This window comes from Chelmon rostratus, chromosome 3 (genome assembly GCF_017976325.1).
Source record: "Chelmon rostratus isolate fCheRos1 chromosome 3, fCheRos1.pri, whole genome shotgun sequence".
Taxonomy (NCBI): Eukaryota; Metazoa; Chordata; class Actinopteri; order Chaetodontiformes; family Chaetodontidae; genus Chelmon; species Chelmon rostratus.
This window is the reverse complement of record NC_055660.1, coordinates 26548685-26565296: the sequence shown is the minus strand read 5'-3', so window position 1 is coordinate 26565296 and position 16612 is coordinate 26548685. Positions and strand designations below refer to the sequence as shown.

The following is a 16612-nucleotide window of genomic DNA, read 5'->3' as shown; positions in this document are numbered from 1 at the left end:
TCAAAACTTCAGGCATTTTCCAGCCCACGCTGACTCAGGTGACATCACTTGATGACATTTAGTTATGTTCGACAGAGGATGTCATGTCGACAGTGGCAGATGGAATTAACTTGTGCCAGCGGACGAAGTAGAAACCAGCTCCGACCCAGTGTCAGGAAGCTTTGCAGCCTTGGCCGGCTCAAATAAATGTAGTCCGCTGTCACAAAACCCCTACATACGAATGCATTAATATGTTAAAGGTTTTTAGGGGCTTTCTCAAAGAGTGCCTGCTGCTGTAACACCAAAACAATAAGGCCATCTGCCATTGTTGTTCCTGTGCGTTGCATTGTAGCTGTTCCCGTGTGTGATATTGCTCGTAGTGGTTGGCTTATTTCAGGCAGAAACGAGCAAATCTTTGAAAAGCCACATCATCAGAAGTGACCCAAGTTGCAATAAAGCGGAATTATCCTAGAAAGGGATGAATTTAATATGTGTATATATATATATATAAACATCTAATCCACAGGGTCCATGTCCATGAAGCTGTGTCACCTCTAGCATTCAGGACTGTAAGACTGTAAGAGATTCCACCATTACAGGCACTGACGACGTCTATTAAGAGTGTGTGAAAGTGTGCGAGAGGGAGAGAAATCCAAGAAACAAATGAGAACAGCAAATAACAGTGACTGTGGCAGCTGTGCAGGAGCTGTCATCAATTGAGCAGAGTGTGTGTTTGTGTGTGTGTTTGTGTGTGTGTGTGCGTCTTGCAGAGTATGTACAGTTCAATGAAGCATAGAGGCTTGCTTGTCTTAATGAGGGACAGGAAATGTTTGTTAGATAATCCAGCGGCTCTCTGCAGCATATTAAAGTATTGCACCATTCCTGTTTAATTAGCACACAAAGTGTGTGCATGTGTGTTGTGTGCCTGCATCTCTGGGCACGCATGTGGCGTGTTTGCACTTTATTTATCTCTGCTGGAGTACCCTGGTCTAAAAGCAGACGGAGGCTTAAGACACCGTGATGAAACGCTCCATCCCAGCAGTCAGACTAAACATGAGGGAGGAAAGGGTCACAACAAAACGAGGTTCCTGCAAGAGTTGCAGCCTCCCGGGGGAGTTGAAAGGAATTTTCTGTGGTGCCAAAATATTGCAAACCCTTTGGCTGTGGTCTGGTACCATTTCACCATGGAGCTGCGACTGTGGTCTTCAAGGTTCCTAATGTGTGACTGGAAGGGTGTTTGTAAGTGTGTGTGTGTGCATGTGTGTTTAGCGCTGACTTCTGTATGCTGCTGTTAGTCTTAGATTGAGATGTGAGCACAGGAAAAACTCCCACCAAGAAACGCTGCTGAGAAACCCTGGCCTGTTCCACGAATAACGAGCCGGTCGGAATGACGTTTATGTCTTTCTGTGTTTTATGAATCTCATAATGTCGTGTTTGCGTGCGTGTCTGCGCTAACCTTCTCCAGTCCTGGAAGTGCCCAGATCCAGATCGTCTCTGGTTACATTCTGGGAGTCCAGGTATGTGGCCGGCACCCAGCCCTGCTCCTCTGCTGTGCTGACAAACCACCAGCCTAGAGACAGAGACAGACAGAGAGATGGAACAAGACAGTGAACGCATCAGTACTGCTAACAATCATCAAGGCCTGAAGGATAGCGGCGAGCATCGCTCCCACGTGGTGATTTACACCAAACAATGGGAGTGACACGTCACGGTTGCTCATCTCTCAAACGTAGCACAATGTACTGTGACTGTGGACGAGCCAGCGTTCGCACTACAGCAGATTTAAGCCTGTGTGTCGATGGTTAAACTAATCTGACGCTGGGCACGTCTGGGTCAGCCTGACAGAGAGATCTGAGGAGGACTCATGGCGGCTGGAAGTTTCACCTACTTGGACGAGGTGATCGTTCCTAAAGCAGACACTGAAAGAAAAGAAAGATAGTGGAGAGAGGAAAGAAAGGTTGAAGTGAAACAGCACAACGGTGCTTTGAATGAAAGGCTAATATCAACATAGCAACAGGGTCACAATAATAATGTCAACATGCTAATGTTTACCAGGTATAATATCATGTTCACTAGCATAGTTTAGTGTGTTAGTGTGCTAACATTTGCTAATTAACACTAAACACACAGCACAGCTATGGTTGATTTTGTCAAATCATCATACTATCGTTGCTAAAAACGCCCTGGAGAAGCACATACAGCACTTTAATCTACAGAGTCATCAGAGCATGCTGACTTGATGCCATCAGAGATACTCAGTGGATCATGTACTGGAATTATTTTCAACATTGTAGATCAATGACACATTAGTGCTTTGGAAAACAAAGCCGACTCTTACTAGACTGTCGACATTTTCCTAGAATATGCTTTGTGTCCTTACGCAAATCTGACTAATCTTGTGTCTTTGGGGAGTTAGGGTTAGAAATTACTTTTGTATCATATTGTATTGCATGACATTTGCATTAAACTTTATTTACTTCATCCCTACCCTGGACAAAGCTGTGGAAGACAGATCGTGCATTGAGTAGTACCCACTAATAAGAAGTTTGTGGTCACATGCATGCTATTCTGTTACAGCTGACACAACTACAAAAAACACATGTCCCTCTGGGCGGCAACCACAACCAAAAGAATCGGGAGGCAAGCAATTCACATCGATCACATTTTGACAACGGGCGTGTGTCATGTTGTTCTGGAGGCTGTGCTTACGAAACACAGCGGCGTGACGCGGATCGCCTTTGTAACATTTGGGATCACATCAGTGGTACTGAATAAGTTGGACATGTCTTAAAATGGGGAGCTGTGACCTCATTGTTGAGGTTGCTCCAGCATCTGGCTGGAAATCACTGCATGACACATTCCTCCAATACATACAATACAGCTGACTCTGTCTGGGGCTATGTATCACAGCACTGTACGTTTTTACAGTGGAAAGTTGATAAGACATATATTTCTATTTCCAACAACAGTGTGGAAGAGTATATTTGGAAGGACTATTGTGCGCTTTATGTTTGCTACATGCCTCTGGTCTTTAGGTCTCACAGCAGAGTGTCCTTCTGGATGCAAGTGTGCTTGAATGTGTATGTACAGTAGAAGTGTCAGAGTCAGAGAGATGGGTGGAGGTAGACAGGAAAGTCAAACAAAAATGGCAACAAAGTGATTTTTTCTTTCTCCAATGGAGTCCAACCATTAAGTCATCACTGCTCCAATGTATTTACAGCCATATGGCTCAGCTCTCTGATGTGGTTGGAGAAGCCCGGGTGAATCAACCTGCCACGCCCTTTTTTATTAGCTGGCAAGACACCAATCACATTAACACATACAGTCTTATGAATGATGTGGAAAATATGCCTGCAGCATGGAGCTGTATCATAGGGCAAGTAACAGTAATGCTAACAAGAGGAAGGTGTGTGTGTACTGTCCAAAGCAGCCAACAGACACTAGGACCGGTGGGACCAGAGACTTTATCTTTATTAGTCATTATAAAGTGCTTGTTAATTACTTATTCTGGGAGCTACGTTTATTAAGGGTTAGAGCTCAGTTGTTCAGTTCATTCATGTAGAACATCTTCCTTACTTACTATCAATGAGCAGTTATTAGCAGGCTATTGAGTGAAAACTCTTGTCATGTGGAATAAGGTATTAATAAGTGCCTTTAATGTGTAATAAAGAGTCAATATGCTACTAATATGAAAGCTGAGAAGCAACTAGCTAATGATGAATATGTGTACCTGAATATAAAGCTTTACCATATGCACAATCTGTGCTAATGAAATATGAAAAATACTTTCTTTTTCCAGCTAATTACAGTTTGTTCACGGGTAATGTGAATGCATTTCAGGAGCATTTGCAGCTAAAACAGGAGCACTACAGAAAGCTGAATATTCTTCCCAGAAACATAGTGCTGAGCTTCATTTAAGCCAGACTGTAACAACGACACTAACAGGCATTAATATATTATTGGGTTGACAGTTAACAGACCACAGCAGAGGAGCCTGGCCAGCCCCCTGCATGTGGCCTCATCTCTCCTTATACCCATTTAAGCACAGTGAGGCCTGAGCCACCCTGACTTTGACAGCTTATAGGTGGCATAAAAACACCTTCGGACAGCACACACACACACAAGCTCACACACAAAATCATGTCCCTTGAAATCCCCCACAGCAGGTCATGTCTTGCAGTCAATAGAGGAGTTAATTCAACCCAAGGGGCTACAGACACATGGGGGCAACACACAGTAGCTGCAGTGTAGCTCCCCCAGCCTGAACTTCCTCACAGTCACACTGGCTTTCTGTGGAGGATCTGTACCAGCGGCTCCTGCAGAGATGTTTCAGTGTAGTCTGGACTCAGCAGAGGTTAAGTGTGGTTCACTTTGGACACGTCAGGAACAATTTAGGACCCTTGTTGGCCGTTACAGATGGAGGTTATGGTTTTGAATGAAACTGTGATCGAACAGAACAGTTACACTGCAAATTAAATCTTATGGCATAGCTCCTGCTTTAAGAGGCCCGCTGTTAATGAACAGTGCTTGCCACAGTGCTAGGACTTGAAAACTCAGGAGGGGCTGTCAGACTTTCCTGATGAGGAGTCCTGTGCAAGGTAAAGGTTAGAGGAGTAGGCAGGGACCAGACAATGGCTTTAAATTATGAATTTATGATCTTTTATATGTGTGTGTGTGTGTTCATATGTGAACTGGTCAAGCAGCCTTGGATGCTTCAGCGGAGAGTCTGAGCTTTGATTCCTGAAGGTTTTAATCTATCTCCTGTTTTGCTGCAGTGTGAAAGGTCCGCCTAGCAGCAAGAATAGCTTGCCCCATGTGAAACACATTAGGCTTTTCATGGGCTGATTCATTGCAACTACTCAAAAAGCTCAAGAAGAATTGGAGCCACCTGTACAGAGGAGAGCGGTGGTTCTGCACAGAGACAAATGCAGGAGTTCTTCCTCCCTTTAGCCCACCTGGCACGCAGTGGAAAAACACAACAATAAATCTCCTGTGCGGATGGAGGCTTGTGGGGACTGTTTGCCATCAACAGTGGCACGTGTGAGTTCCCCAGCTGCTGCATATCTCGACCTGCCTTCAGTAACATGCTTCATCTTCAGTAAAATGAGAAATACACTGATAGGCGGGCGAGCTTTTGCACAGTTCAAAGGTCTGATAATTTGGAGATGAACTTAATCAAACTCCAAAATCAGGAATGATGAGATTTCCACAGTTTGTGCTGGTTAAAATCGCAGCTGCAGCACAGTCCACATCAAGACATTGTAGACATTTTTGATTGATGCCAGAATAATGAGGATTGCAGAAGTCAAACTGCGGAGGATTAAAATCGTGAATGGCTTTCTCCAGACCACTAAATAATAAAAACTGGTCCAGTTCTTTAGGTTTGATTGAAGACTGCACACAGTCTCTTTAGCTGTAATGCTGATTAAAGCTGACTTCAGAATCAATGCTTATTCCCAAATTCGTACCTGCTGTTAAAACCCAGCTGCAGCGGCCAGCAGAGTGCTTTGTTCATTATGAAACCACTTCAAGTGTTTCAGGGGAAACTTCTGATTTGTTATTCAGCGTTGAAGAATCTGGTGACTTGCAGTATTATTGTGGGAAACACGCATATTCGCTGTAGCTGTTGATGAGAAAACTGACACCGCTCTCACATCTGTACGGTCAATGTTTAGCAGGAGGCAGCAGCCACTTAGCTTAGCTTAGCAGTAACACTGGAGAAAGGCTGGAAATAGCTATCCTAGCTTTTGTCTAAAGGTACATACATACAACATAATCCACCCCAGCACCTCTAAAGCTCGTTAATTAACATCTTATATCTACATTATATTAAATTTTTTGATAAAACAAAGACGATGTCACATGTTTATTACTGAGCTTTAGAGGTGATGATGGGCATTTTTTTTTTTCCCTGTGCTTCCTGTCTTTATGCTAAGCTAAGCTAACCGGCTGCTGCCTCCTGCTAAACATTGACCGTACAGATGTGAGAGAGGTGTCAATTTCCTCAACTAACGCTTGGCAAGAGAGTGAATTTCCCAAAACAACCAACTGTTGCCTGAATTCATGCTCTGCTATACGGTCACAGGTTTTCAGAGGAAAATTATGACCGATGAGCGATGGCATGACCAGTTGTGCAAATAGTTCACAGCATAAAATAATTTGCATGAAAATGATTTGTTTCCATTGTAAGCATGTGTGAAGAAAAATGAACAATAACATTTGACCATCGCTAGGCTGGCAGATTTTTGGTTTCCTGTTTCCGTCACATATGCACACCAAAACAAAACATCCCAAAGGCCAGGAACAGCCAAGCAGCCTCTCTATCTCAGTCACACATGCCAAGCTTCAGACTCCATCGTGTGCACACATGGTAGTGCAAGGCAAGGTTTTGACAGGGCCCAGTTTGCCTATAAATCCAGCTCTGGAGAAAGTGGGCACAGTAAAAGCAGATAAATGAGGACCAGAAACAGAGCTGGACTCGCTCAAATATACACATGCACTTCTACTCTCACAGCCGGTGGAACAGACTGGAGATAAAGGGTAAGAGAAGCGAAATGCAGATGCAGATGTGGGTATAACAGACTGAACAAGAAAGATAGAAAGCAGTCACTCACTGCCTGTAAGAGCCAGTTGGCAGCACGGCAAAATGGGCCCTGAGAGAAGTGGGCTGACCCTTATGTGTGAGAAGCCTTTAGTTAGATTACAGTTTTCACAGAAAATCTGTCCCGCAGGAGGAGATCTGGGCCAAAGATTGGCAGCCAGATGGAGAAATTATTCAGTCAATTAAAGCAAAGCATAACTTGGCTCCACATGCTGTACGTGTGGAATCATGCATAAACTGACCAGTGAGGCTCGATGAGGGTGTGGTGGGCCCAATTACTGTAAGGGCGGATATGCTCTCTTGCAAAGAGAATTGACGATGAACAGTAGTTTGTGAAATGTGTCATATGATGATCCCTGAAGCCAAAAGTATGTCCAGCTGTTTGGAACGATCTGTCACCATAGCGAAGGGTTCAAATGAGGATAGGAGCACACTTCTGGGCAGTATCTCCTCGAATGCATTCACGGTGAAGCTGTCAATGAAAAAAAGGAGCTTGAGAGACAAGTTCTGACCCTGGATGTTTGGTCAGCTCCACACGCCTGGCCAATTTCGTAGGAGATAGGAGATAAAGCAACACCTCCAAACAACAGGCTTGTTCCATCATTTTTCTGAGAAGAAATCAGACAAAGATATTCACAGTCCTCAGCGGTGAATCTTGTTGTTTTTGATGAAACTGGGACTTTTCCTGTAAGACCACCATAAGGCAAAATCCAACAAGTGCGAGGTCATTTGCATTTTCTGAGCACATTCATGCATCCTCGAGCAACAACCGCCTCTGAGCCTCTGTGAGCTCTCCTACCACCCTCCAGGAAAAAACACCTCTTTGTCTGACAGGCACATTGCCCTAGACTCTACAGAGCACATTCATGCTCCCGAAGTGATGCATCCTTTTAATTTACTATGCTTAAATACTGCTGCACAGCTTCAGGACACAAGTTACACTGTTAGTTCCACAATGTGCTAAACACAAAATCACCAGTATGCTATTCATTCTGCACCCCATGTTTGAACCGAAGGATTTTCTTACTTCTCCTTTTTCTTAAGATTGTGATCATCTTGAATCCTGTGGAGTTCAGTGTGGCTTCAAATAAAGTCTAACTGCACCCCTGAATAGGCTGAAGCTGAGATCAAAGACCTACTTAAATGGGACAAAACATATCACTTTCCTTCTGAAACATGACAAATAAGTGCACATGTACACGTACATGACCTGCTGTGGAAAAATAAGAGTCAAAGGCAGGTGGCGGGCTCAGCAGCAGCGGCAGCTGTGAACATGAGCCAGTGCAGAACAGGACAAATAAAGGGTGTTCAGGTAATGGAGTGCATACTGTAGAGCCATCTGTACATACAGTGGAAGGCAGGGGTGGACTGATGTTTTAACTGCTTGAAATCATATACCTTGTTATTGGTGCCTGGGTCCTCTGTGTGTGTGTGTTTGAGTGAGTCACATCGATGAGCAAAGCGTCCCAGATGCTCTGTGAGCGCTCTTGACTTTAACCTGAGCTATAATGCGAGGTGTTCGATAGCATGAGAACACGAGTGCTCATTTCCTGTTCGATGTCAGGTCTTTTTATTGTCCAGGTGCTTGGTGAAGTGGAACCCAGCCTACTTATTCACCTAAAGCGAAAACTAAAATAGAACAGGTTCAACAATCGGGTTGTTTCCTTTCAATTGAAAATTCTTGCTAGTTTGTCTGACATAACAGATCCAACTGTTCCAGAGGATTCATAAGGCGCTGAGCAGCTATATCCTGCAACACCTGCTGTCTCCAACATTTATACACACGGCACAAAATATGAATATGTAAGACAGTGGAGGGACTGGAATTGGCATTTCTTACAGCACTGAGCTCTAATTGGAGTTTATAGCTACACCATGTCTTGGCAGCAATAATTGCCTGCTTTCTCCCGCAGAGGCAAAGTGGAGGTCAAGGTGAACACAGTAGTACAGTAGCTGAGCAGAGCCAGCTTATCATTGACCGTCACAGGCCTGGGCCCGGTGGGAGAGGTTCGGAGGAGATGCACGAAGTGACGCAGGATCCAACAACTGTGGGCATTAAAAAAAAAAAAAAAAAAGGCAGAGGGGGGAAGGAGAGCAAAGGAGTGAGGGAGAGAAAGAGAGATTTAAAAGAGTGGTACAGGGAAAGACAGAAAGAAAAGAGACAAAAGAGGGAGAGCCAGCAGATGTTTGGCTGAGGCTTCAAAGCCGGAGAGTTTCAGGCTAATTCCTTGTACAAGAACAACACTGCGCACTTTCCTTTCAGTCCTCATTTTGGGATCGTCAGAACAGTTTTAACAATGATGTCTGTTAAAAAATGCGATGTTCTGGGGGGTGGGGGTCTGTCATTCTTGTTTTCTCCTCTCAGCTTCTAATTAGGAACAGATCCCCTGGAGAGCAGGGAGCGCTGGAACGCACTGCCTCTCTTCAAGGCAACGTATTGAATTGCCTGCTTATCTTTCTGCAGAGTAAGCAGAAGCAGGGATTCAAAGATGCTTAAAATAGCAGTACAACAATTGTTGCTGCCTAAAACCAGCTGTGAAATCAGCCTCAGCATTAGCTTTAACATGGTCTACGCTAGCTTCATTATGGGATTAAACGGCAACACCGTTCTGACCTCATCGTCATCATTTAAAAAAAAATGATCCAGTAGCTATGCTGATGATGATACAATGTTACTGTGAGAAACACAATCTCCTGCAACGACATTTATCTATCCATCGAGCATTTGTGTGAGAAACATCCAATTACTGAGCCTAAAACACTGCCGGTGCTGAGCTGAGGACTCATGCTACACACGAACTCTAGAATATCATATTCAGCAATTAAAATACATTTGCATTTGGCTTTGGGTCAATTTTGGATCAACTTAGGAACTACAGTATGGTGTGGTGGATTGGTCCTGATCCTGGAGTGAACTTCTCCACAGACTGTGGCTCTTGGTTTCTGTACTCTTTAACAGTCATTTACCATTCAGAATTGATACAAGTCTAATTTTTAGATGAAGAGTTTAAATACTGCATTTATAAACTGCCAAGTAATTATTGTCCAATACTGAATATCTGAACAAACTTAACACTAAAATGATGGCTAAACTGTTAAGATGCTAGGATAAAGGCTAATACTTATTACTTCATAACAACAGGTTCTTCCTTAACACAACTTTGCTCCATCAATGTGCATGAAGGATAGATTTTTTTAACTCTTCTCTTTACACCGCAGGTGGGAGTTGGGGTAGTGGGGATTGGGTATTCAGGGTTAATGTGCATTTCTTGTTATGTTGAGTTGTTTTATTGCCCGAAAAAATGAATATATAAAGATTTGAAAATGAGGACCCTTAACAATAGTATGGTCAGAATATCCAGGGGCTCTAATGTTTCCTCCTGTTTTGAGAAATGTTAAGGTTATCATGATAACTTTTAAATGTCACCTTACAATGGGGAATATACCTCCACCCACTTCTCTACTCTTTGAAAAGTTCGAATAGACGATAGAAACTGTCTCCTGCTTTTTTCTGCTGTGAAAACTTGCACCATGAAGAACCGAACTGCAAACTTTTTACAACTGCCTCCCAAACCTATAGGGGGTGAGTATTTCATATTCAACATACTGGGTGTTTGGATGGAGCGCCACTTAAAGTGACTTCAAAGCTCGTCTCCAAGTTAAAAATAGGGTATATGAGGGGCCACCCAACCCCGTCTGTGACTTTCTTCCTAGAAAGTCAGAGCCAATTTCAAGGTTCTGGTCTTTATTGACACTGTAGGATTGAGGAATTACATCCCAGTTTGAAGCTCATGTTACCTGGCTGAAGTTTTCATAAAATGCAGGGGTCTCGTTACTGAGCCAGACTTGTTACAGTGAAAGGGGATAGCCAGCGGCGGGGCCTTCAACAACCAGCGGTGACTAAACATCACGCTCAGTGGGGTCATGCTAAACCTCTGTATTAATCCTCCATATGGTCTATGATGTGTGCTAACATGTGCTACACCACCCTCTAGCTAAAATATCCTCCTGACACACACGCACACCCCCTCTGTGCCAACACAACCATCATGCTCATTAAAGACGACAGACTTATTGAGACATGCTGCTTTTAACCTGAGCACCTAAAGGTGGCTCCTTCGTCGGCTTAAAGTAGTCTCCTCTGAGCCTCCGCTAACCCCAGATTGTCTGAGCTCAACTCCAAGAATGAAGTGACTGAAGCAGTTTAGCACGTTTTCACTGCCTGAGGGTGAAGCTAGCTAACACAGCTAAGCTAGGGTGTTGTAAGAATGATATTAGGGCCATCTCTTGACTCAAGACGTACCACCCTGATTAATGCTGGCTGGCTGTTTTACAGCCAGGAGGCAATGCTAATGCTCGCCTCCAGCCTCCCATGTGATCTCTATCCAAAACAGCATTCTCTGATCCAGAACATCCTTTAAGCTAGCCCTTAGTGCACCTTGATTAAAGACATAGGCTACGTATGACAGCCTAAAGCAAAGGGTATGTCAAGCTAGCTTCATTGCAAAATCTTTTAAAGCTCCCTCCAGAGGAGGCTTTAAAAGGGAAACGCTGAATCATTTCACATTTTTGGCACTTTGATCGTTTTTATGGTGCTTGAGAGTATAACTCATTCTGCAGTTAAACAGCTTTATTTTACATTGGTTCCATAAACCAAAGATGTGTCATTCATATCTTCAGGCAACATGATCGGATATGTTTATTGTATAAATGGGCATACTGGTGTAGCTCTGAAACAATTAGTTGATTAACTGGTTTTTTTTTTCATTTTAGATTAAAAATGGTTACTTCTTGTTTTGGCTGTTGACTTATGATGTGCATTGTTAATGAATGATCATGTTCGGGGCATCAGGGCCATAATAATGAATACTTTACCCCAAACATCAAAACCAGGTTCCTGCATAAGCTTTTTGGCCAATATGTGTATTGTCAGTGCTTTGATTCAGAGGAATTTCTCAATATTTTCAAGCCACTAAAGCACACAAATGCTGTCATTATCTTATAGATAACTAGAGCTTATGGTGCAAATGACCTGTAATGCAATGCAATGAGAGGTTCTCATGCTAAACTTTAGCTCAGGGCTTTCTCCTCATGAAACTGATCTGCACAAGCAATAGAAGCCAGACCAAGCAACACACTGAAGACAAACCTTTGGAAAAGCATTCTGGGTTAGACTGAGTGCTGCCAGCCTCACCAGATCTCCTGGGCACTGGGGAAGGTGTGGTGGGAAAATGCTGCCAAAACTCCTGGCAATGACTCTCCCTAAAAAAACAGAACTGTACCTGCTGACAAGCAACGTCTTAAATGTTTCCATATAGACCACAGAAACAAATGATAGATATCCACAAAAATATAACTCTCATCAATTTCCAAAATACAGGATTAGTATCATCTGGCAACACAACAGGAGGTCACAGGTCTATGTGAGGGGTGGGGTCAAGTCCAAAGAGAGGTACGCAAATCTGTCTAATATCTTTTAATCAACTATGACAAAATGTCCCTAAAACTTGGCAGCACGGAGGGCCAAGATATTTGGGCAAATGGCTTCTCCGGCTGGCATTGTGGCTTAGGCCGAACACTAACCCAAAGGATCCTGTTTGCAGTTTAGCGTCAACGTCCTCCTGGCAGATCCATTAGTCTCGGCTGATGAAACAGGGAAAAAAAGGTATTTTTCCCCACATATATTCCCCCTTCTGTCACTGTGGTCACTGCGGAAGACTAGTCACTTAAAATTATAATTCATTCTCTGAGATGATATCAGAAAGTGCAGAAGAGGAGAGGACATGTGTTCTACACAACATCAAGTATTTGTTGGGCATCTGTGCCTTATTAGGTAACGGACAGTAGAGGGCTTACAGAAAATTCCCCTGCCAGGACCTGGGACCAATGCAATTACGAGGTGAAGGTCTTAGACCCCAGCGAGACAAGCCAAAGCTACAAAGTTTAATCAAGGTTGTCCATACATACCTTGAACTAGGTTTATCCTCGATGCAGCACGAAGATGCATGCACCAAAAAATGATGTCATCATATTCACATCAGCATGCTAACAAGCTACAACATTTTCTGCCAAGCACCCGCATACCAGGATATCAGGATAGTCATTTTGAGCAAGTCAGTATGCTTATGTTAGCATTTAGCTCAAAGAACTGCTGTGCCTGAGTACAGCTTCACAGTTGTGTTACCATAGCTGTAGACTCCTTTGTCGTGTCTTTCTCTGCAAATAACGGCTTGTTCTGCATGATGCATGAGATTGCCCATGGTCCATTGTTCAGGTAAATTGTCAGTCACAGAAAATTAAAATAAATATGCCTTTAAAAACTTGCACCAGCATCAGTTGTACTAGTGCGTGCCCCAACTGCTATCCCAAGAAGAATTCACATCAAGTACTATCTGACACAGGTCTGCAGCCTTTAAAACACACTGACCTTTCCTCTCTGTCTCCTCCCCATCACTGCCTCCTCTAAGTCCAACACACCATATAATTTAACTGGTCACATATGCAGATTTATTTTCTCCAGCTGGGACATTCCTCTCTCCAGACGCTCTATGGTTCCCATGTCCGAGGAGAAACCAGAGGGAGAAAACCAGGACAGTGGCTCAGACGAGGCCTCTACTTCTCTCTCTTAGGGACAATTCTGGCCTGTGCTACCCCCACCCCCTCAGTGCTTCATAAATCTCATTTAGGATGGGCAAGATTATGTAGACACAGAATTCACACACACAGGGGAATAACCACTCATGATACCACTCATGCAAACTCATCCATACACACCAGTCTCCCTTCTCACACAGCTTATGATTTAACTAGTTTTCAATATGACAATGGGTCTTCTTGACACAGTGAAACAGCTGGGTCTAGACTTGCAAGGTCAATAGCTTCTCACAGGATAAAAACAACAACATCCGACTCTGGAGTTGAACCCATAATTACATCGGGTCAAGCCGGCAGACACTTAAAAACTGGTTGAAATAGTCTGCATTGCAATGAGGAACAGCATATTAATGCATGACACCATCTGTGCTCAATATGTAGAGGCAAGAAAATCAGCGTTTGAAGAGAAAAGCAGGTAAAATATGGATTTCAGCTTTGTTTGGAGGGACCAGGAGGCTGCAGTAAAACCTTGAAAGCGGGAAGGGGGCTTTGGGATACTATATGAGCTCTCAGATGTGTTTGTCTTGGCAAAGCCTCCGAGTGATGTCATCATCATCGTCAACATGGCTGTTACTCCACTTCTTTGGCCCAGTGAATGACGACAGCACACATATCCAGCTCTTGGACCAGAGTTCCTCTCAGTTCAGAAGTTGCTCGTATTGCTGTAAGAGCTTCAATCAATGTTAAATGTTGTCGCTCAGATTGGAGCGTTCAGATTGGTCTGGTGAGCAGATGCTGTCAGGCCAGATATTCAGAAATGGAATCACCAAAGAAAATGACTTTGTGGCTGAGGAACACTCATGAATATCAATCAAACAAAGCATTTAATGATGCATGAAACTTCGAAGAGTTTCTGGTAATCAAAGTTGCATGAGAAAAATGAACTTCCCCTTAGGTCAAGAGTTAACAGGAACACTTGACGGAAATGAAGACATCCACGTCCTTGAAGTCAGTCTTCAGAAGACACCGACTTCCTTGAGCGCAAGTTTGACCGAAAGCCACATCACAAAAGTTTCCCATGCAGCTTCTTTACTCTGTCAAAACTTCACTTAACAATAATGGGACAAATTGGAAATACATCAAATGCTGAATGTGAATCACAAGCTGGTTCAACACTAAAACTGACTCATTAAGGCACATAATCGTTGGAGGATGCGCCAGCAAGATATCTCAAAGACGGTGAATTCACACATGTAAGATGTAGATAAGAGTAGATAGAAGGACAGGGTAATTTGTGCCAAGCTTTCTCCTGAGTTGTGCAAGCTGCTGGCTGTCAGTGGCTGCTTGCATGGAAATGAGATCCAGCTCTGGGATTGCTAAACAGAATTTCCACAGGAGGGGAGGCAAGGTGAAAAGGTCAAGTGCTGCATCATTTGATGATGCAAATCAGTGCTCAATTGGTCAGCATCATTCGTTAAACATTGTCACTGTAGTTCAACATTGACATGACACCTTCTACAGCCTGGCTGTATTTAATTTACTGACATTGTTGTTGCAAAAGGCAAGAGATTGGCCGTCAGCCATAAGACTGCGTCGTCAGCCATAAGACTGCGTCGTCCCCCCCACCACCACCACCACCACCACCACCACCACCACAAACACACACTGACCGCTGCCAGCCAAACAGCACCTCCAGGTGGTGCCAAGCCAACCCAGCTAGGAGATCAGGAGATTGGGAGAAAAGGGGAGAGACTGAGGGAGAGCAGAGGAGTGGGAGGGAGGCTGGAGTGGGGGACTCTCGTGGACAAAGGGGTTAGAAAAGGAGGGATAGAAAAGGGAGGCAGAGAGGTGCTGAGTGAGCATACTTCTCTCTGGATGTGAGGAGTGTGTTTATTCTTCTAATGTGTACTCAGAGAGAGGAAGATACAAACAGGAAGAAACAAAACAAATGTCAGGCAGTTCTGAGAACAAGCCAGTCATTACAAAGCCATTTTTTTTTTGCTTTTCAAGCAGCATTTGTTTAAAATAATGCTATGCTATGGATCTTAGAGTGTGGGGGGCTGTCAGAGTTCATCAACAAAAGCAGAATCCACTCACCACTTTCGCTCTTCTCAATCACGTCCACCGTCTCGCCGGCCTTCAGGCTGATCTCAGAGTTCTCCTGCCTCTCGTAGTTGGCCACGGCCACGTACTGCTCCAGCACCATGGGCTCCGAGCTGTCAATCCCTGAGGGGAAGAAACAAGCTGTCAGCCACCTGCCCGCCGTGGCACCCCGCGAACGACTGCCGCAACCAACTACACTGCCGCCGCCGTGCACCCGGTACGCCGCCATCGGCCGACTCCTGCTCCCTGCCGCCCTGACCAATCAGAACGCGAGCTCGCGACTTGGCTGCATAGTTCCAAACGTCTGGCCATATAGCTGAGTCGACCCCCAGCCCACAGCGAAGGACTGAGGAACATCGGAAGGAATCAAAACAAGAGGAGGGAGCGGGGTGAAAATGTTTGCAGGGGCTGCATCTCACACCTAACGTGGATCCATGACCTGAGGCAAACTGTCAGACCCACAGAGAAAGAAACAGAGAAGTCAGAAGGAAAAGGAGAAACAGAGGAGCTGCTAGCGGTTGGCGGGGAAGACTGGGGAGCGAGTGAGTGGAAGAATGGTGAAGTTTCCCTGTGGAAAATCAACAGTGCGGTTGAGAGGAAAGGCCTCCCCTCCACTGCCTTTGGGAGCCAGCCGTTGGACAGCGAGTCGGGAGGGGGGTGAACACACCAATCATGGCAGTCGGCACTGCTGGCCTTAAATAGAAACATATGAGTGGAGTAGAGAGAAAGAGAGAGAGAGAGAAACAGGGAAGGAGGCTGGGTCCATGTTTATGTGAAACAAAAGAAGAAAGCATTTCAGTTGGGGTTAGGCCACTGTGTTTTCTCTCTCTTCTTCTCTCTGATGTTTAACCTTTTCACTGCCATGTAAGATTTCATTTACGCACCTCACGTGGTGCACATCTGATCTTTGCAGACATGCTCATTTGCTTGTTTGGCCACGGAGAGATAACACACACAGATTCAGCAGATTACGCCTCACAGCCTGCTGTGTTTTGTGCTTTAAGTCTCTCAGTGTGTCTGTACAGTGACATTTATACAGGAAAAACAAATAGATGGATGCTGTGCGGCTATTTACTAAAAGCATATATTCATAACTGTAATACAATTTGTTACAGTGAATCCACTCCATGACTCCAAACATGACTCACACAATGTGACCAAGAGCTGATCAGAACAAACCATCGAGTGAATGCAGCCCACTCAAGAAACAGATATGGATTGCAATGATTAATGTCATTTTTTAAAGAAAATTATGCTGCCAACATTAGCGCATGAAAGCTGCAGTTAAGGCACTGTGCAAGTTAAGTGTAAGTTAAGGCATGGTTCAGGTTAGGC

General features: G+C 44.2%; 1 protein-coding gene across 1 annotated transcript in view; it reads right to left on the bottom strand.

Moving 5' to 3' along the window:
- The window catches only part of LOC121603952 (SH3 and PX domain-containing protein 2A-like), a 31589-nt gene extending 16194 nt beyond the window's left edge, over positions 1–15395 (bottom strand). The window contains exons 1-2 of the mRNA XM_041933288.1: positions 15272–15395; positions 1436–1549 (exon numbers count right to left, since the gene is read on the bottom strand). Coding sequence (XP_041789222.1) covers positions 1436–1549; positions 15272–15380 — 223 coding nt within the window. The 5' untranslated portion in view covers positions 15381–15395. The remainder of the gene's footprint in view (positions 1–1435; positions 1550–15271) is intronic.
- Between the last annotated feature and the right edge of the window lie 1217 nt (positions 15396–16612).